We start from the raw sequence: 22,997 nt of genomic DNA, 5'->3' as shown, positions 1-22,997 counted from the left end.
CCCAGCTCTCCCAATTCCTTCCACACCTCGGTGTTTCATGTCCCTGCCACTCAGTTTCACACCACACAGTGAAGGGATTCTACCCGACTCATCCTCCCAGAACTGCTTCAACTCAATGGTCCCATCAAACAATCCAACACGGGGCCAGTGTAGGCCCTATGTGGACAGCCATTTGGGCTTTGTATGTTGGTGTGAATTTGACCCCAAAACACCAGGACCAGACAGGGAGTTCAAAGAACCAGAAAAGATTGTCTATACCTTACTGGTCCATCCATCCATTCATTCATTCATTCATTATTACCGGCCATATCCTGAGCAGGGAGGTGGGAAGCTGGGGCCTATGTCAGCCAGAAATGGGGGCAGGCAGGAAGGACCCCTGGAGTGGGCAGACGCACAAACCCACCCACACACACACCCATACTAGGGCCAATTTAGCATGGACACTTCAGCTAACCTACCTTCATGGCTTTAGACTGTGGAAGGAAACTGGAAAGAAACACTCACATGGACAAGGGGAGAACATGCACGCCGAGCTCCATGATGGAAGCACCCTTAGACGTCTCCTTGTTGTGAGTGCTACCACTGCTCTCCTGCTGGACCTGTCCTTGAGATTTGACTTTTTACTATTAAGCTGTTTTTTTTAAGTCAGTTATGTCTAATAATAAAGATTTACAAAGTCTTAATTCACAAGAACAAGAAGCTCACGTGACTTTAGATTATTTACGCTAACAAAACACAAAGCGTCTTTGCTTTTTTTTTTTTTTATTGTTACAAACCCAAACATGAAAGTACAACTAATAATACAACTTAATCGAAAGAAAAGTGACTACGTGTCTCTCTGGGTGCTGAGTTAGTATCATTTCAACAAATGGCGCATCACAAACATCTGGTGGAATCAAATGCATTGCATTTCTCATTCCAACAGATGGCACATCATAAAGCATCTGTAAGAATAAAATGCATGGCATTTTTTAACTTCAACAGATGGCGCTTCACAAACGTGTAGCAGTGCGTTTTATTACTACAAATGTAAGTGAGGCACCATCTGTTGGAATGACAAAGGCAATGTATTTTATTACTACACACCTTACAAAACACAAGGTGAACTGCAAACATTAATGCCGAATATGCTGAGGTCACATGTCATCCCTGCTTAAACAGGCGACACACCTAATTGTTACCGAGTGCTTCCAATACACCCGATTAACAGATGGCACTATAACTGACATCCGTTGTCTAACAAAATGGGAAACTCAGCAAGTCCACCAAAATAAAAGGATAGGTGTCTGTGTATCCATCCAGTTGCTATGTATCGGTCATTCCAACAGATGGCACATCATTAAACATGTATAAGAATAAAACGCATGTCATTTTTTAACTTCAACAGATGGCGCTTCACAAATATTTGTAACAGTGCGTTTTATTACTACAAATGTAAGTGATGCACCATCTGTTGGAATGACACGGGCAACACATTTTATTGCTATTTACAGGACAAAAGAAATTACAATACATGGTACACCGCAAACATGAATGCAGTGGTCTATGTTAATTATTTAGATGTCAACCCATCTTAGATGCACACAGCTAAGTGTGTGTGTGTGTGTGTGAGTAGCAGGGAAAAGGGGAAGTTTTGCAACTAGGTGTTGGCGACCCTGGCAGTTGTTTGGGACCATTAGTTATCATGGAGCAGTGGAGTGGTGCGTAACGAGCGAATGTTCGCGGTCAAAACCTTTTATAAGAATGGCGACAGTGTGACTGCTGCGGCGTCATTACCAGTTAGGACGTCACGATCGTGTCCCGTCTGCCCATGCGGTTTAAAACACGAGTGCGGAATTTGGAAGAAACGGGTTCAGCCTTTAAAGAAAAGAAGTCCCCGGGTGGAGCCACTTCACGTACTGCCCGACAATCGATGGCAGCTATTCGACGACTGTTTGGAAGGCGCGTCATTTCACGCAACGGTGACATTCCATGACCCCCCCCCCCCCAAGGTCCCCAGAAAAAGCCAAGAGTAAGGTACACGTCCTGCAGCCATTGCTGAACTAAAATGGAGGATTGAATGGGAAACCACTGGCATTCCTCTTGATGTGTGACGTCAAGCAGGCGGTCAGAATGTGTACAGAGAAATGGACAACGCCTTCATGAAATTTGCTTAAAAACCAAAAAAGGAAAATTGATTACCATCACTAACCGCATATCCTGTACGACACATTTCATCATTAAACGCAATTTGTAATGTGTCTAGTCGTGCAATTGAACGTCAAATGAAAATTTCCCATTTCCCTGTGCCACCCTGTATATATATGTGTGTATAAATTATATTTTATATATATATATATATATATATATATATATATATATATAAAAATCGTGCAATGTTAGCCAGTATAAAAATGATGAAGTAGGGCTTGCTAGTCCCTTCTGCACCCGCCTGGCAGCACGCATGGAACCCAACAGTGCTAAGGTAGTGAACTACAGTTCCCAATGTTCTCTGGGGTGGCACCAAGTGTTTCAGGAGCGATAATGCCCCGTATAAACTGTCTGCCCCTGTCCTTCCATGCCATGGGTGTCCCCACCAGATAAGGATCTCAGTAACGGCGCCGGCTGGGTTGCCCGTCCTCGCTTGACATCCTTCACAATATGAAATTTTGAATATGTAGTGTAAAGATTATTTGTGAGAAACGCTTATCTTCAAAATAAAAGTTTTGGAAGTTCATTTCTCCAGCAAGGAACCACTATCCAAAAATACTGTGAACCTCATTCGTCAGACCTAATGTGCTACACTATCAATTATCTCTTTAAATTTGGGTTGAGAGGCTAGCATAGTGCCTGGGTTGCTCCAAATATTGGGCAGAGAGTAAGTTCATTGATATCGCACTGGGACCGGTATGGAATGTTCCTGTGATGGTCCCTTTGGGTCTTCAATAACACTCTTCAGTATATCAAGCAGAGAGCGCACGCTCCCTGGGAATGGGTTCTGTAATGATTGCAGCGTAATATTAACCTAAATCAATAGAACTATAAATTAAATGGCAAAATCCCTCCCCCTGTAATGTTAGGTGGAGTATGCAAAGTAGCACATGGGCACATCATCCTTTTGTATTTATGCTTGCATGGTAGTTCTCTGTGTCTGATTGTGTGTTTAATGCTGTACTGCATGTGTTGTATGGGGGGGAAGAGATCAGATTCCATAAAATAGAAATTTGCACAAATCACAGTGACATATTAAACTTAGGGGTGGCACAGTGGCGCATTGGGTAGTGCTGCTGCCTCGCAGTAAGGAGACCTGGGTTCACTTCCTGGGTCCTCCCTGCGTGGTGTTTGCATGTTCTCCCCGTGTCTGCGTGGGTTTCTTCCCACAGTCCAAAGACATGCAGGTGAGGTGCATTGGCCATCCTAAATTGTCCCTAATGTGGGTGTGTGTGCCCTGCGGTGGGCTGGCACCCTGCCTGGGGTTTGTTTCCTGCCTTGTGCCCTGTGCTGGCTGGGATTGGCTCCAGCCGACACCTGTGACCTGTAGTTATTATGTAGCGGGTTGGATGATGGATGGATATTAAACTTAGGACTACACACTCACACAGTTTTTCAACTCTTATTTCACATGTGGCAGGTTTTGGATAGCATTTCCTGAATTTTCTGCAGTGTGGATTCTAATGTGTTTCTGAAGAAGGCGGTTACAGGAGAATCTTTTGCCACATTCAGAACAGCTATGAGGATTCTTACTGGCATGAATTCTTTTATGACTGAAGGCTACGGCCATTTGAAAATTGGTTTCTCATGAGTGTGGATTTTGAGGTGGCGTCGAAGGTGGTACTTTTCTGAGAATCTCTTCCCACATTCAGAACAGCAATGAGGCTTCTCTCCAGTGTGAACTCTGAAATGTCTGTGAAAAGTACTCTTCTGTGAAAATCGTTTGCCACATTCCAAACAGCAATGAGGCTTCTCTCCAGTGTGAACCCTGAAATGTCTGCGAAGATTACTCTTCTGTGAAAATCGTTTGCCACATTCCAAACAACAGTGAGGCTTCTCGACAGTGTGACTTTGAATGTGTTTCTGAAGTTGACTTGCTTTTAAGAACCACCTACTGCATTCGGTACAACTGTAAGGTTTTTCTCTACTGGGAATGCACAAGTGGAGCTTAAGACGGCTTAATCTTGAGAATCCTTTCCCACAATCAGAACAGCAATGAGGTTTTTCTCTGTTGTGAATTTTCAGATGTTCCTGAAGATGACTATTATAGAAAAAACATTTGTCACATTCAGAACAGCAATGAGGCTGATCTCCAGTGTGAATTTTCAAGTGGGATTTCAAGTTGCTTCTTTTTAAAAATCTCTTCCCACACTCGGAACAGCAATATGGCTTCTCTCTAGTATGAGTTTGTTTGTGCTGCTGAAGAGTACTGTGACGGGAAAACTGCTTGCCACATTCCGGACAAACATAGGGCTTCTCTCCAGTATGAATTCTAATGTGGCACTGAAGAGTGCCTATTGCTGAGAATCTCTTCCCACATTCAGTACAGCAATGTGGCTTCTCTCCATTATGAGCTCTTACATGTTTGTCAAGTGTACCCTTCTGTGAGAATCGCTTTCCACATTCCAAACAGCAATAAGGCTTTTCTCCAGAGTGGATTCTTGTGTGGATATGGAGGTGGCTCATTTGTGAGAATCGTTTGCCACACTTAGAACAGGGGTAAGGTTTTTCTCCAGTGTGGATTCTTCTATGGCTCTGGAGACAGTCTATTCGCGCAAATCGTTTGCCACATGCTTGACAGCCATGGGGTTTCTCCCCAGTGTGAATTCTTTCGTGATTTTGGAGACTGTATCTTCTTGAAAACACTTTGTCACATTCAGAGCAGGAATACCGCTTCTCTTTCATACGAATCGACTTAAGATCTTCACTGTCAGATTTGTTTTGGAAGGTTTTTATGCACTGTTTGCCATTACACAAAACCTCTTCATCTGTATTACACGTTGGCTGTTGGTCATTGTTGACTGCTTCCATATGAGCTTGTTTGCCAGCTGGATGAGAGCTGTATTGCAAAGAGGCTGCTGCCAAGTTCTGCGATCCTCTTGTTGACTTCCTCATCTTTTCGTTGTCCTGTTTGCACTGAGAGGGATGAGCAAATGAAGATGGGGAGGAGCTGCCATTATCCTGTAAATCTGAAATAACAAAGAGTACAGTTATTATTTTTACATAAATAATAATAATGATGAAAATGTGACAGATGGTACCCTGGTTACCGCCTTACACCTCAGTTCCATTTCAGGTCTATCCAGTGTGTAAATGGACTCTGCAGGTTTTCCTGCTGTCTGTTCAATTTCTCCTTTTCCGCTCCTTTCCTACGCATGAGCCTGCTGTGCTAAACACTGTCTGGTGTGACGGCTTGTGGAGGTTTGTGCCATCGTACCTGGCAGTGGACTGGAATCACTTCTCAGGTTGACTCCCAACTCTGCCAAATAAGAAAATGGATGAATGTGATCTGACAAGCGGTGTAGGTGAAGTGTGTCGGTCCGGTGGATTCAGACAAATTCAAGCTCAAGCCCATCCATGTCCAGCTGATACTCTCTCAAACTATTTCTTATGGTTACTGGCTCTTATCAAGTCCTGCCCTGTCTTACCATTTTATTGAAGTGATGCCCCCAAATCTTTACCAAGACCCGTTCTTCTCCCTCATCTCCAAAAATGTGCAATTAGGTGAAAATGGGGACTGTAAATTGGCTCTAGGATGGAGCTAAACCTCAGCCAGGGCTGAACACAATGCTGTTAGGATACACTCTGACCTTCTGTGTGTGACCCTGAATTGGACCAAGCGCGTTTGAGAATATTTGGGTATGTCACATGTTTAGTATAGTCCTAAGTGGAGACTTAGGATCATTGAGCCCACAGGTGTAGGTTACACCAGAAAAGCGTGAGGATACCATCCTGTCATAGCCTTAAAGTTCTGAGAATGATCCCAGTGTTGGTGTTCACCACGTTTGCTGCTTCAGTGTTTTTAGATCTTTGTGTCAGATGTTTCTCTGGTTTACTGAAGTAGAATGACAAGCAGTTCAGAAGTTTCAAAGGCTTTTATTGACAACGATGTGAAGTTTACGCGCAGAGTCCACACTTGCAGTGTTGGCCCTTCTTCCCCCCCCCCCCCCCCCCCCCAAGACCTCTGCAATTCACCTTGGCAGGATGGCAATCAATTTCTGGACCCAATGCTGACTAATGGCCCCCCCATTTTCGCAGAATCATAATTGGTGGGTTTTTGTTTGCCAGTTCTCAATGGCCTGGCCACGGACCCATGCTTCCCTCAATCGTGACCAAGACCCCGAGATACTTGAACTCCTCCACTTGAGGCAGGATCTCGCTCCCAACCCTGAGAGGGCACTCCACCCATTTTCCAGCTGAGGACCATGGTCTCGGATTTGGAGGTGCCGATTCCCATCCCAGCTGCGAACCGATCCAGAGAGAGCTGAAGATCACGGCCTGATGAAGCAAACAGGACAACATCATCTGCAAAAAGCAGTGACCCAATCCTGAGCCCACCAAGCCAGACCCCCTCAACACCCTGGCTGTGCCTAGAAATTCTGTCCATAAAAGTTATGAACAGAATCGGCGACAAAGGGCAGCCCTGGCAGAGTCCAACTCTCACTGGAAACGGGTTCGATTTACTGCCAGCAATGCGGACCAAGCTCTGGCACCGATCATACAGGGACCGAACAGCCCTTATCAGGGGGGCCGGTACCCCATACTCCCGGAGCACCCCCCACAGGATTCCCCGAGGGACACGGTCAAATGCCTTTTCCAAGTCCACAAAACACATGTAGACTGGTTGGGCAAACTCCCATGCACCCTCCAGGACCCTGCTAAGGGTGCAGAGCTGGTCCACTACATGAATACTTGACTTTTTAAATTTTTCATACAATGAACATGATGGAGCAACAGGCCATAAGACAAAAGTGACAACTATGTGGCTCGGGGGAACAAAATTTGGTGTCCATGGCCAGGAACCAATCCTCAAGTCGGGCAAACAACAACCCACCAATTCTGATTCTGCAAGAATGGGCGGGGGGGCCCATCCATCAGGATTGAGCCCAGAAGTTGATTGACGGACAGCCTGCCAGGGCGAACTGCAGAGAGGGGGGTTTTAAAAAGAAAGAAGGGCCAACCCTGCAAATATGGACTTCCTGGAATTGCCAATAAAAGCCTTTGAAATTCTGAACTGCTCGTCATTCTACTATCTGACAACAAAGATCTAAAAACACTGAAGCAGCAAACTCGGTGAACACGACCACTCTGAACCTGACCGTATGACTCAGCAGACACAGACACCTAAAACTGAATCATCGAATCCGAAGGACGCTTAGAACATCTCTCACCATTAGAAAATTCTAGAAGACTGTCGATATGGAAAAAACGTGCTCGAAATAAACAGAAATCACTTAAACGGAACCCGAAACTTAACAAGAGAACATTCTAGAAGGCTGCTGACTGAGTAAAGTTGCTGCAGTAGACTTTGCCACGCAGCAATGAGAACATAAAGCTTGGTCCCAGAACGCACTGCAGCTTCATCAAACTGTCAAATTTCAGTTTCTGACCGACTTTTCACATTTCGTTGAACACAACTTCCCTGCTTCTCGGCGGGCCGGGTGCGAAGATGCGACTAAGAAGTCCAACCGTTCACTCCGAACCCATCTTGGCACAGGAAGTCGCATGACATTGAAAAGAATCGCCCGAGTAGCTGGAACTCCGCAGAAGTAACAGTTGTTCATTGTTATCAATGTGATTACTTTCACTGCACTCCAACTTACAAGACTGAAATCTTTTACTTCACTAAACCGAGCCAAATATTGGCCACTGTTAAAAACCGCAGCTTTATGTGAGGAAGCTCATGTGCTGGACACTTTGGATTTTTGTTTTCTTCCGTTCGCCCAAACTTTTTAACATCTATTGCTTATCAGGTCAGGCATTGTTAGGAATCAGGCCCTCACTTTATGTTCATTCAATCCGCCGTATGATCAGCTCTCATTTCCAAATCCCCCCCTACCAGAATTTGTACCCGTTCTCCCCTTCACGTCTTTTCCACATAACGGCGTCACTTACTTATTCCAAAGCTCCTCGACGACTTCTGCTCTTCTCCTCCAGCGATTTTCTCCCCAAACATCTCGGATTTCACTTGCAGCAGAAGTCTGTGGATCGCCGGTTGTCCCGTATTGGCGGCCCGGGCCAGCGAACTCCAGTGAGACTTTTCGCAAGGCTCCTGTTTGAAGACATTGACAGGTTTGTGTCTTTGCGGGTCGAGATTATCTGCCAAGGATTCCAAATGCTCAGCTTTCACCTCGGCAGCCTCTCCCGTGGGCTCCTCCTTTTTAAAATCTGAAACCCATCCTTCACAGCCCTCCCGCTTCACGTGCAGATCCTCGGGTGGGACCCACTCCCAGTCCTCCTGTTTAATGGCTGCCAGTCTAGAATGCAAGTCGTTCTGTGTGGCGAAGGCCATGCTTTTGTGTCAAACTCTTACTCTGCTCTTCTCCTGGTGACAGCCCTGGACCTTATTATCTGTTAAAATAAAATTTAAACAAAATGTTACAATTACTTCATAAAAAATGGTGGCAGAGCACATTTCAGGGTTATCTTAAAAACCTGCTAAATAAACACAGGAAACAACCAACAAAGTTTTAAGGAGAGATTTGAAAGTCTGTGAGCCTTTCATGTTAACCAAAGAACTTCTCAGCACCTTTGGACTGAAAATGTTCTTGACATGGAGACCAAGTCCTTCAGAGGGGTACAAAGCCAAGTGCCCAGAAAGGGGGACACGTTTGAAAAATCCAGGACTATTATTTTTAAATCCATTTGAACCAATCAATGCATACTGCAAGCGAAAGGCCCAATCGCAGAAGTTAAATTTGACCAGAATTGAGGCCACGATTTCAAAAAGGCTCATCCTGTGGTGGTCCAGAAGTTCAGCGCTCCCTCTAAAGTGCACGATGGGTACAATCTGTGCCACACAGGACTTCTCAGCTGCCGTGCAGCTGCTGCCACCATGTCGCCCTGCCACTCACGCCCTTCACACTTTGGTAATGCAGTCGCAGCTCCCAAAAACTCCACCGGGGGGACCCCACACAACGTAATGATACACCACACCTCACATTTGGACACTCACCGATTTGTCTGACGCCTTTATGCAAGGTGACTTACAGCATCTGAGATATGACTGATCACCTTCCCTTTTGTTTTGTTATTCCCCCAATTTGAGAACAGGCAGTTGAAGTGACTTGCTGAGGGTCACACAGTGGTGTCAGCAGTGGGATTTATACAATACACTTTATTTTTGTGTACCCCAAAAATCACACAAGGTGTGCCACAAGGGGCTTTAACAGGCCCTGCCTCTTGACAACCCCCAGCCTCAACTCTCTAAGACGACAAGAAAAAAAACTCCCAAAAAAAACCCTTGGAAGAAACGTTGGGAAAGGCAGTTCAAAGAGAGACCCCTTTCCAGGTGCAGTGGGTGTCAAAAAGAAAAGGGGAGGGGGTGGGGGGGGGCAATACAACACAAAACACAGAACAGAACACAAGTCATCCTCAATACAACAGAATAGGAAAATAGAGCAGAGCTCAACAGAAGATGATATCACAGAACAGGATTTGGTGGATTTGAGCCCACCAGCTCAGAGTTTGAAGTCCAAAGCCTTAACCACCACACCACACTGTCTACAAATCTATCTGGATATTATATAGCGCCTTTCCTATCCATCTTATTATTGCTTTATGTTAGACTGACGCTTTGTAATTTACCTTACATAAAAGCTTTTGTCAACCCACCCCCCCCCCCCCCCCCCCCCCCATTTCAGCCCAGGCAGATGAAGTGATTGGCTTATGGGTCACACAGTGGTGTCAGAAGTGGGATCTGAGACCCCCCCAACTCAGAATCTGAAGCCCAAAGTCTTTACCACTACAGTGCACTGACTTGCTGACAGTCACACGATGGTGTCAGTAGTGGGATTTGAACGCACAACCTCAGAGTTTGAGCTTTAACCACACTCCACTGCACTGCCTACACAGCTAGCAAGATATTATATAGTGCCTTTCCTATCTATCTTATTATTGCTTAATATCAGACTGACACTTTGCCTCGGATAAAAGAGGGTTACGTTCCTTTTGTTTCCAAACCCCATAATTGGAGCCCTGGCAGGTCAAGTGACTTTGCACAGGGACACATATGTGGTGTCAGAAGTGGGATTTAAACCCACAACCTCAGGGTCTGAAGCCCAAAGCCTTAACCACTACGTCACACCACCAGCGACATTGCCCTAATGATGAAAATGGTTTTGCTCACAGAATTTCTAAAGAAATAGAAAAAATATATTAAAAATACAAGCACCACTACTAAAAATACAAATTTAACACTTCCAGTAGGACACCTGAATGAATGCTTAACAGCTGAGGATGTCGTGTGCAGTATACATATACACAGAAAAGCCAAGCAAAATGACACCTTTTATTGGCTAACTAAAAAGATTACAATATGCAAGCTTTCGAGGCAACTCGGGCCCCTTCTTCAGGTAAGATGCCATTTTGCTTGGCTTTTCTCTACATTCATAATGGCTAACATGGTACAACACCCTAGTACTACATATACACACACACATATTATATATATATATATATATATATACACACATACACATACATACACATTCATATTGTGATGGACGGCCGGCAGCTCACCTCGGCTGCTAGATGGAATCCTCCCTGCAGCATAGAGGTACCCCGGATTCCCACAGGGCATCATGGGAGATGGAGTTTGGATTCACAGCCCTGCTGGGTACTGTGGGTGCCACCGTGTGATGCTGCAGGGGTTTTATTTTCCCTATAGCCCGGAAGTCCTCCCAAGTCACGGGGATGGAAGAACTGAAGTACTTCCGGGTCAGATGAAGATTTTTATTTTTCTTCAGCCTGGAAGTGCTACTGAATCACATGGACAGAAGGACAGGAGCACTTCCGGGTCAAAGATTACTTAAAGGACTATGGGAGACCCAGCAAGCAGAGCCGTAGTTGGGAGAAAGTGTGACGGAGCTGCTGGGGGAGAGGAGGAATATTGTTATTGTTGATTTATTGTTCATTGGGGTGATTGTGGTGGACTGTGGCACAATTTCAAAGAAACAAAGAAATGAAAAATATTTCTAGTGCTTTTACACCGTGTCTGGACGTTTGTCGGTGTGGTTTTGAGGAGTGACAGCGCCCTCTAGTGTCACTATATTTATATTATATACACACACAGAGTGGGTATAGAAAAGAACCTCCCCCACACTTTGAAATATTCCCATTTTTTTTTACTTTACAGCCTTAAATGAAAACCAATATTTTTTCCCAGCTTTACTTACTCAGTGCAGTCTCTAACATCCAAGTGAAAGATATCACTGCTACAGTTCAGAAGAATTATAACAAATCAAACACATGATCTGCTGAGATTAATAAAGGACCCCCCCCCCCCATCCTAAACTCAATCAGGTGTCGGTGCCCCCCCATTCCCATTGCAGTCACTGGCTGTGCTCAATTGTAATGAGTGTGATTAGTGAAGCTGTTCCTGGTCCATTCATTCCCTTCCTTGGTAAAGCAACTGACAGCAAACACCTGACTATGGGTGTCCAGCCACTTTCAAAAGATCTCCGGGATAGAGCTGTGGACAGACATAAGGCAGGAGACGGAGACCAAAACATTTCAAAGGCTTTATCAATCCCAAGGAGCTCAGTAAAGTCCATCATACACAAGTGTTTGGTACTACTAGGACCTTCCAAACTGGATGGAAGAGCAAGGAGGACACTGGTAAGAGAGGCTACCTGAGAGATCAATGGCCACTGTGAAGGAGTTACAGGATTTGATGGCACAGAGTGGTCATTAATGGTGTGCAGGTGCCAACAATTTCACAAGCGCTCCACCATTGTGACTTGTTCGGGAGGGTCACACATCTCAAGAAAGGCCACATGAAGGCTCGTTTGAGCTTTCCCAGAATGCACCTTGAAGATTCGGATGCCAAGTGAAAAAAGGTGTTCTGGTCAGAGGAGACCAAAATCAAACTATTTGGACTCCATGTCAAACAGCCCACCAATGCAGCTCACCATCCACAACCCACCATACCGACAGTAAAGCATGGAGGGGGCCTGGGGCTCTCATTAGGGTTCAAGGAAAAATGGATGGGGCAAAATGCCATCAAATACTTGAGGAAAACCTGCTACCCTCTGTCAGAAAGTTGAAGAAGATGGGCAGAATGTTCACCTTTCAACACGACAAACGACCCAAAGCACACAGCAAAGTGGACCACCCACTGGCTGAAGTAGAGAAAAGTGAATGTCCTGGTGTGGCCAATCAGAGCCCAGACCTCAATCACACTGAAAATCTGTGGAGAGATCTGAAGATAGCAGACCACCAACATCACCATCCAATGTGAGCGAACTTGAACAGTTCAACTGTAAAGAAGAGTGGGGGGCAAATATTGAGTGGGCTCAATCTAGGTGGGCAAAGCTGATAGAGAAAAATCACAAGAGACTCAGGGCTGGCATTAAAGCTAAAGGGGGGGCAACAAAATGACATTGACTTTGGGGGGTGGTCCTTTATTCATCTCATTAGGTCTTGTTTTTGATTTGTTAGAATTCTTCTGAACTGTAGCTGTGATATCTGTCACTTGAATGTTAGAGGTGGCATTGAGTAAGTAAAGCTGGGAAGAAATATTAGTGTGTGTGTTCACATTTAAGGCTGTAAAGCAAAAAAATGGGAATATTTCAAAGGGGGGGATTCTTTTCTATACCCACTTTATATACACATTACATATATATTTATGTGTGTGCACATGTGTGTGTTTTTATTATATTATATATACAGAGTATCCCAAGCAACTGATGTAATGTGTGGCATGCAGCTGATAATCGTGACCATGGCGTCTCTCCAGCAAGTACTGTGCAGATCCCCAGCAAGTATTTTAATCTGTGCTGGCGTGCAGCTGATTATTGTATGTGTGGCATCTCCCCAGCAACGGATTTTATGTGTGTGAAAATAAATCTACTTTTAAAAGTCATCTTATGGTAATATCATGAAAATTTGAATATTTAGGAAAACCCCTTCAATGACCGACACTTTACCGGACCAAGCTGACATCCTCAGAGTGAACACTCGCACAACAACACACACTAATCCTACCTCTTTGGGGAAGCAGGTCTCCGCGTCTCAGTAACCGAATGGATTTTTTGTGCCTTACCTCATTTACCGAAATCCGATTGGATCAGCAAATGTATATCTATAAGTGCAAATGAAAACTTAGCATTAACTCCCAGCACTATTTCAAGAGGTAGTACTGGTCGTATGAAGGACACGTTTGTTAAACCCCAGAGAATGGTAAGAACACCAAAAAAAATATTTTTAAAAAGACCAGGAAACAGTACGAGATTCAGCATGATCTCCGTTGGTTGAATTAAACATTTCAAACTGGACTGTTGGTCGATTCATTCATTAAGATTTATCCGTTCACTTTGTCACACCCGTGCACAGGGAGAGGCAACTGAAGGGCTCAAAAAGGGGAGAATTCCATGCCAGACCAGTAGGTGGCACTGTGCACTGATCCTGCCTCTTTTTTTTACCGGCAGACCAACCCCAGGAAGTCTCGCCTGGACTTAAAGACCGACTTTCCCTACCACCGCCATGTTTGCCTGTGCGTTTGTTCCATTGTTGAGACCCGTTTTCATTTGAACCAGACTTTCATCCTTGGCAGCCTATTTCAAGTATTCAGGCGGCGGCGGCGGCGGCAGCTGCAACCCCCCGTCTTTTTCTGTCTTTGTTAAATTCCTTAACAACACATTAAAAATGTATCCACTATCTGTATTTTTATAAGTTTTTTGGGGTTATTCAAGTTGTTAAATGGAAACTGGTAAATGTTATTTTTAAATAATTTAATTACTTTAAATAAATTAATTTACATTTAGAAAAAAAATGTATCATGAACATGGAGCACATTTGAAAAACTTTGACTTTGTGTAACCCTGAACCAGCCCCTTCAAGTTTCTGCACTAATTGGAAAAAAACAAAACTGAAACCAATTGTATCTCAAATGTAGTAAGCGGCCTTGGGTGAAGAAGTCAGTCAACTTCGTAAATGCAAAAAAAAAGCAGGTGAATAAGCTGCATTGACTAACTTTTAAACTACTTCTCTCCTCAAGTGACCCCCATGAGTCAAGTGACGACGTTCAGTGACCATTTTAAATTATCCTCGTGCCTCGCCCCAAGATTTTCTCTCTCTCTCCCCCAGTTTAACTAACTCTTGCACTAAGCGTTTAAACCTCAGGCATCGATTCCCGGTTTTGAATGAGAACCGTTGTTTGAGGTTCAAGCCCCAGATACTCCCAGTGTGGAGTTTGGATCTTCTCTCTATGTCGTTGTGGGATGCTTGCTGCAGTTTTGGTGCACGGACTTTGCTCCATCGCTCCTGCTGTTCATTGTGTGTGTTTGTGTGAAATGGCGCCCTTTCCTAGGGTTCTTCATGCCTTGTTGCGACAGGCTCCCGCAACGCGTGTTTTGTATAAGCGAGCTTGGAAATAGAACAGATGAAGTGTTTATTTTTGTTTTTTTATTATTAACAAGGGGTGTGTTTCCCACGCTTCTTTTAGTAACAGTCATGTGAGGAATACGCTTGGAAGGTAACAATATTCACATATTCTTAACTATATGGACACTTTTACTTGTTTCTATCACTCCGCTGTAATAATAGGATATTAATCGCTTTCCTCGAGCCCAGTCCAGTACCGAATTAAAAGAGTTTAAGAGCCCCTGCTTTACAAAATATGAATAATGTAATAACACACCAAGCCCAAGTCGGAAAACCCCCCCTCAACAAATCAATCCCCGTAATAGACAACAAACTTATCGATGGACGAGTCAGCCATTCGGCGCGCTCAGTCTAAACACAGACAAAACATTGCAAACTTGAGCGGCTCTCGCACCCCACTATACCCGTTACGTCGCCGACCATTCCCACCCGTACACGATTTGCTCTCACCTGACGGACTTTACTTTCTTTTCTTGGTATGAGAAGACTGAGGAGCGGGAGCCGCGAGCGCGGGGAGATAAAGGAAGAGAGCGAGACACGCCTACGTCATCACTCTGCGACACCAGGGAGCGTAACCCCGCCTATTTACCAGCGCAGGCGCTCTGGTCAGTACGCGAGCTCGTCTTCCAAGGAGAGAACTGAAGTTCAGTTTAAAGCAGAGACAGCCAAGTGGATTGTCCTCGGTGTCTGCAAACAGTTTGTTATAGCGGGGCTATTTTTTTTCTTTCGGAATGGACAATAAACTTATTATCAGATCACATTTTGATCAAAAAAGCCTACTGCGGAATTTGAATTACAAGTGTGATGAAGTCTTCGCAATCTATTCGCCCAACAATAGAAGAGACGAGATTTCACTTTAACAGGAGCTGCCGACTCATAAATCAACTCCAGCTGGAAGGTAATATTTTCAAATAAAAAACAAAGTTCGAGCAGTTCAGCCCCCTGAAATGTCATAACACCTTTGTGAGAGAGAGACAGAAAGAGCGACACAGCGCATTGCCGCACCCGCCACACGATGAACCACCTCACGATACCAATTTGGGACCTGAGGGCAAACGGGCAACGGGCGACACCTCAGCACTCCACTAGTTCGAATGGAATGGGACAGTAAGGGGTAGTTTTACTGGCTGGCGTGCCAATCCTGCCACCAAGTTGAAGGGTCTTCTTATATGAACGTCATACCCAACACGGAGCAATAGCAGGTTAAGAGCCTGGCTCAACTAATTTAAATGAATTCAATTTACAATTGTGAACGCGAATCATAAAGTTTAAACACCTTAAACTGCCACATGCTTGGCGGTTAAGGCATCCGCGGACGCCAAACTACTTTTCTGCTGCACTTTTGAAGTAAACGTCACAATTCACCAAGAAAAAGTGAAATGTCAATGGAACACATTGAGCATCATAATTACTGCAACACTGATCATTTAACACATTGCCAATGAACTATAAAAACTATTTTAAAAACTACTGCAACAATCTCTTATTATATGTACAAAGTGCAACTGATGCCATTGATGAAATTCAGTGAATCAAATGCGCTTGAACTGCCTGATGTTTGCAGGCTCATCTAATGGAGCGGCTGATTCGCTAGTGGGCGCCAGTGGTCACGAGTTGGCTGCTCAACGAATGGACAGCACGGACTGATCAGCTCCTGCCTGCTGGCAAATTACACCAGGAAGCGACTATAGCCGGCTCCGGCGGTTTAAGGGTTAAATTCACGTAAGCGTTTGCCAGGGTCAAATAGAATGCCAGTTTTACACAGCTAGAGATAACGGAGGGTTTGGATTTATCCTCTAAATGCTAGCTCTGATGTGCTGCCTGTCAGAGTTTGATTTTAAAACTTTAACAAAGAAAGAATAGGTGGGAATAGGTAAGTGACGTGATTAAACATTAAACAAAGCGAAACAGTTACAAATCCTAATGATGGCTGTGTTTTAGTAGCACAGCTATGTAGCTTACTAGAGCGACAGAAAGTTATAGGCACCATATGATGGAAAAAAAGAGAGAGAGAGAGAGAGAGAACGTGTGTCCTGGGGGAAATATGGCAATGACGGCAGTAATAGTAAGAATACTAAGAACAGTGGGAGTAGCATTTAAGTAAACTGGAATAGAGACCACCTGGGCACCTAACCAGAGCTGGCCTAACAAATAATACACTGAAAAACATTGCCTGAAAACAAAAAAGTTTAACAGGTGACAATACCTAAATAAAGTAGTGACATATTGTCAGGGACTCCTGTTTTGAATATCCATTGGGTCAAACTATGTAATATATAAAGCCTTTCATATGTATCTATCTATCTTATAGTGGCTTTCTTATCTATCTATCTATCTATCTATCTATCTATCTATCTATCTATCTATCTATCTATCTATCTATCTATCTATCATATAGTGGCTTTCTGATCTATCTATCTATCTATCTATCTATCTATCTATCTATCTATCTATCTATCATATAGTGGCCTATCTATCTATCTATCTATCTATCTATCTATCTATCTATCTATCTATCTATCTATCTATCTATCTATCTATCTATCTATCTATCATATAGTGTCATTCTGATCTATCTATCTATCTATCTATCTATCTATCTATCTATCTATCTATCTATCTATCTATCTATCTATCTATCTATCTATCTTATAGTGGCTTTCTTATCTCTATCATATAGTGCCTTTCACATCTAACAGCTCAGTTTTTCTCCTATCCACAGAGGATAGGACTGGTCATCAGTAAAGATTAAAGATTTCTCAGATCAGCTTCAATTTCATAAACCCCCAAAGCTCAAAACCTGACATTTCCAAATAGAAAGTTTCCAGAACGGTGCCACTGCTCAATCTCACGTTCATTCCATGAATGCAATTCTCAAATGCTCTAAAGTTTCAATCACATTTTTACAAGCCTGTTTCACATCTGAAGGTCTCCAGTCCATTTCTCTCTCAATCCATTTCGTTTGGCTGAGTTTTCGCCATTGAGCCAGGGTGATGAGAGTGTTTTCTGTGACACCACCTTTAAAGATAACTCTCAGCGTGCCTCCTAAGCCCTGAGCCCTTCTTGTGTTTCTCACACAAATCGGGCACCGGGGTTCATCTCTGGTGAATTCATTACTCACCCGATTCTTGGGGATTTGGAAGAAGAGCCAGCGTCTCCTAAAGAAAACTGATGTCGACATGGAGAGATATTGGAAAGAGCACATGGACGGCAACTGGGTGCTGGATTTGTCCTCGGCAGGCAGGAGTGCTAAAGAGTGACACAACAAATTCTAATGTAAGCAAATATCTACATAGATACAGTGCATCTGGAAAGTATTCCCAGCGCATCACTTTTTCCACATTTTGTTATGTTACAGCCTTATTCCAAAATGGATTAAATTCATTTTTTTCCTCAGAATTCTACACACAACACCCCATAATGACAACGTGAAAAAAGTTTACTTGAGATTTTTGCAAATTTATTAAAAATAAAAACATTGAGAAAGCACATGTCCATAAGCATTCACAGCCTTTGCCATGAAGCTCCAAATTGAGCTCAGGTGCATCCTGTTTCCCCTGATCATCCTTGAGATGTTTCTGCAGCTTCATTGGAGTCCACCTGTGGTAAATTCAGTTGACTGGACATGATTTGGAAAGGCACACACCTGTCTATAGAAGGTCCCACAGTTGATGGTTCATGTCAGAGCACAAACCAAGCATGAAGTCAAAGGAATTGTCTGTAGACCTCTGAGACAGGATTGTCTCGAGGCACAAATCTGGGGAAGGTTACAGAAAAAGTTCTGCTGCTTTTAAGGTCCCAGTGAGCACAGTGGCCTCCATCATCCGTAAGTGGAAGAAGTTCGAAACCACCAGGACTCTTCTTAGAGCTGGCCGGCCATCTAAACTGAGCAATCGGCGGAGAAGGGCCTTAGTCAGGGAGGTGAACAAGAACCTGATGGTCACTCTGTCAGAGCTCCAGAGGTCCTCTGTGGAGAGAGAAAAACTTCCAGAAGGACAACCATCTCTGCAGCAATCCACCAATCAGGCCTGTATAGTAGAGTGGCCAGACAGAAGCCACTCCTTAGTAAAAGGCACATGGCAGCCCACCTGGAGTTTGCCAAAAGGCACCTGAAGGACTCTCAGACCATGAGAAATAAAATTCTCTGGTCTGATGAGACAAAGATTGAACTCTTTGGTGTGAATGCCAGGCGTCACGTTTGGAGGAAACCAGGCACCGCTCATCACCAGGCCAATACCATCCCTACAGTGAAGCATGGTGGTGGCAGCATCATGCTGTGAGACTAGTCAGGATAAAGAGAAAGATGACTGCAGCAATGTACAGAGACATCCTGGATGAAAACCTGCTCCAGAGCACTCTTGACCTCAGACTGGGGCAACAGTTCATCTTTCAGCAGGACAACGACCCTAAGCACACAGCCAAGATATCAAAGGAGTGGCTTCAGGACAACTCTGTGAATGTCCTTGAGTGGCCCAGACTTGAATCTGATTGAACATCTCTGGAGAGATCTTAAAATGGCTGTGCACCGACGCTTCCCATCCAACCTGATGGAGCTTGAGAGGTGCTGCAAAGAGGAATGGGCCAAACTGGCCAAGGATAGGTGTGCCAAGCTTGTGGCATCATATTCAACAAGACTTGAGGCTGGAATTGCTGCCAAAGGGACATCGACAAAGTATTGAGCAAAGGCTGTGAATACTTATGGACATGGGATTTCTCAGTTTGTTTATTTTTAATAAATTTGTAAAAACCTCAAGTAAACCTTTTTCACATTGTCATTATGGGGTGTTGTGTGCAGAATTCTGAGGGAAAAAAATGAATTTGATCCATTTTGGAATAAGGCTGTAACATAACAAAATGTGGAAAAAGTGATGTGCTGGGAATACTTTCTGGATGCACTGTACATACAGGTGCTGGTCGTAAAATTAGAATATCATGACAAAGTTGATTTATTTCAGTAATTCCATTCAAAAAGTGAAACTTGTATATTAGATTAATTCATTACACACAGACTGATGTATTTCAAATGTTTATTTCTTTTAATGTTGATGATTATAACTGACAACTGATGAAAGTCCCAAATTCAGTATCTCAGTTAATTAGAATATTGTGAAGAGGTTCAATACTGAAGACCCCTGGTGCCACACTCTAATCAGCTAATTAACTCCAAAGCCTTTAAATGGTCTCTCAGTCGAGTTCTGTAGGCTACACAATCATGGGGAAGACTGCTGACTTGACAGTTGTCCAAAAGACGACCATTGACACCTTGCACAAGGAGGGCAAGACACAAAAGGTCATTGCTAAAGAGGCTGGCTGTTCACAGAGCTCTGTGTCCAAGCACATTAATAGAGAGGCGAAGGGAAGGACAAGATGTGGTAGAAAAAAGTGGACAAGCAATAGGGATAACCGCACCCTGGAGAGGATTGTGAAACAAAACCCATTCAACAATGTGGGGGAGATTCACAAAGAGTGGGCTGCAGCTGGAGTCAGTGCTTCAAGAACCACCAGGCACTGACGTATGCAAGACATGGGTTTCAGCTGTCACATTCCTTGTGTCAAGCCACTCTTCAACAAGAGACAGCGTCAGAAGCGTCTCACCTTTGGACTGCTGCTGAGTGGTCCAAAGTTATGTTCTCTTATGAAAGTAAATTTTGCATTTCCTTTGGAAATCAAGGTCCAAGAGTCTGGAGGAAGAGAGGAGAGGCACAGAATCCACATTGCGTGAGGTCCAGTGTAAAGTTTCCACAGTCAGTGATGGTTTGGGGTGCCATGTCATCTGCTGGTGTTGGTCCATTGTGTTTTCTGAGGTCCAAGGTCAACGCAGCTGTCTACCAGGAAGTTTTAGAGCACTTCATGCTTCCTGCTGCTGACGAACTTTATGGAGATGCAGATTTAATTTTCCAACAGGACCTGGCACCTGCACACAGTGCCAAAGCTACCAGTACCTGGTTAAAAGGACCATGGTATCCCTGTTCTTGATTGGCCAGCAAACTCGCCTGACCTTAACCCCATAGAAAATCTATGGGGTATTGTGAAGAGGAAGATGCAATACGCCAGACCCAACAATTCAGAAGAGCTGAAGGCCACTATCAGAGCAACATGGGCTCTCCTAACACCTGAGCAGTGCCACAGACTGATCGACTCCATGCCACGCCTCATTGCTGTAGTAATCCAGGCCAAAGGAGCCACAAATAAATACTGAGTGCTGTACATGCTCATACTTTTCATGTTCTTACCTTTCAGTTGGCCAACATTTCTAAAAATCCTTTTTTTGCATTGGTCTTAATTGATGTTCTAATTTTCAGAGATACTGAATTTGGGACTTTCATTAGTTGTCAGTTCTAATCATCAACATTAAAAGAAATAAACATTTGAAATACATCAGTCTGTGTGTAATGAATGAATCTAATATACAAGTTTCACTTTTTGAATGGAATTACTGAAATAAATCAACTTTGTCATGATATTCTAGTTTTATGACCAGCACCTTTATGTATGTGTTGTCACACACGTGCGCATGGCAGGCAGCTAAAGGGCTTGAGTGACGGCAGTTTCGGGACATTCTGGGATGTGGCAGAGTGCACTGACTCTTTCTCTCCCTTCCCTGTAGACCATCCATGGGAGATTCCATCTGGCCCTCTTGACGTCACTTCTGGCACCAAGCCAATGGAAGAAGACCTTGCCGGCTCCGGCCCCTGTGATGTCACGTCCGGGCTCGAACCAATGGCTGAAGAACATGGGCCCGATCCTTATGACATCACTTCCTGTCTTCCCCTTTAAAAACCTGCCCCATTTCCCTATTCCCTCAGTGTTGTTTTGGACTCCGTTGTCTGCACATCAGTGCTGTATATTTTGAGAAAAAAGCAACTTTGCAGCCAGGATACAAAATTATATGGGTGGCTGCCCCAAACCTTTATGAGACTATGTCTCGTTTTTGTGACAGTGTGCATGTGTGTGTTATCAGCAATGTATGAAAAGCAGGCACTGTATAGAATGCCTGGAAAAGTATGAAATGGTTTATTTTGTATTTCTTCCTTTTTCATATACATCTTTTCAATAAAACTTTTTAAATACTTTGCCTAAATAGCATTTGCCATTCTATATAACACCTAGGTATTGCATACAATGCCTAAGGAAAGTATATATAACATTAAAATAATTCGGATATTTCATACTTTGCCAAAAAACGGCAGGCATTCCACATATTGCCAAGGCATTCTATACTGGACTGGACTGCCAATACTGATGCCCTGTGTAAGAAAGGACAGAGCCGACTATACCTCCTTAGAAGGCTGGCGTCCTTCAACATCTACAATAAGATGCTGCAGATGTTCTATCAGACGGTTGTGGCGAGTGCCCTCTTCTACACGGTGGTGTGCTGGGGAGGCAGCATAAGGAAGAGGGACGCCTCACGCCTGGACAAACTGGTGAGGAAGGCAGGCTCTATTGTAGGCATGGAGCTGGACAGTTTGACATCTGTGGCAGAGCGAAGGGCGCTGAGCAGACTCCTTTCAATCATGGAGAATCCACTGCATCCACTAAATAGTATCATCTACAGACAGAGGAGCAGCTTCAGCGACAGACTGCTGTCACCGTCCTGCTCCACTGACAGACTGAGGAGATCGTTCCTCCACACACTATGTGACTCTTCAATTCCAACCAGGGTGGTAAACATTTACATTATACAAAGATATTGTCAGTCTGTATACCTGCATTGTTATCACTCTTTAATTTAATAATGTTATTTATCAGTATGCTGCTGCTGGAGTATGGGAATTTCCCCTTGGGATTAATAAAGTATCTATCTATCTATCTATCTATCTATCTATCTATCTATCTATCTATCTATCTATCTATCTATCTATCTATCTATCTATCTATCTATCTATTGAAGTACAAACAAATGCAGAGTACAGAAGAGTGGGATGTGCCCTCCATACGATGTACATCCCCCCAGAGCTAATGGGATTTACTGATGGAGGTAAAAGCCGCCATCTCTAAACCTTTAAGCACATCTGAGCAGTCCTTTCAGAACAGAGAAGTGCCGGACAACTGGAAAAAAACTGCAAATGTGCCATCGAGAAGAGGAGATGGACAGGATCCTGGCAATGGAAGACCAATACATCTTAAGTCCTATAACATGCAAAATTACGCAAAACCATAATAAGAAATAAACTGGCAAAGAACCAGGATGGAAACCAGCATTCGGTCACAAAAAAATGGAGGTTCCACCATAATGAAATGGTGGTGAGGCCTCCTTCAACACACCCCAAAACAGACAGCTGGCAGCTCAACTTCAAACACATCACCGGGAACGTCACAAAAGCCCATAGGAGGAGGGATGACCGTAAACCCCTGGCGTGTGCTAAAAGGGCAATTGAAGAATGATTTCTTACCCAAAAATTACAAGGCAAGGCCCAAGAGAG

General features: G+C 43.9%; 1 protein-coding gene across 1 annotated transcript; it reads right to left on the bottom strand.

The window, feature by feature from the left end:
* Positions 1 to 2,433: 2,433 nt before the first annotated feature.
* Positions 2,434 to 8,534, bottom strand: LOC127527738 (gastrula zinc finger protein XlCGF57.1-like). Its single transcript, XM_051927450.1, has 2 exons — positions 8,086 to 8,534; positions 2,434 to 5,159 (listed from the first exon to the last, which is right to left on the bottom strand). The coding sequence occupies exons 1-2, from the start codon at positions 8,480 to 8,482 to the stop codon at positions 3,751 to 3,753; spliced, it is 1,806 nt and encodes a 601-aa protein (XP_051783410.1). The 5' UTR covers positions 8,483 to 8,534; the 3' UTR covers positions 2,434 to 3,750.
* Positions 8,535 to 22,997: the final 14,463 nt, after the last annotated feature.

This window comes from Erpetoichthys calabaricus, chromosome 5 (genome assembly GCF_900747795.2).
Source record: "Erpetoichthys calabaricus chromosome 5, fErpCal1.3, whole genome shotgun sequence".
Lineage (NCBI taxonomy): Eukaryota > Metazoa > Chordata > Cladistia > Polypteriformes > Polypteridae > Erpetoichthys > Erpetoichthys calabaricus.
The sequence above is the reverse complement of the archived record's forward strand: the minus strand, read 5'-3'. Positions and strand labels throughout refer to the sequence as shown.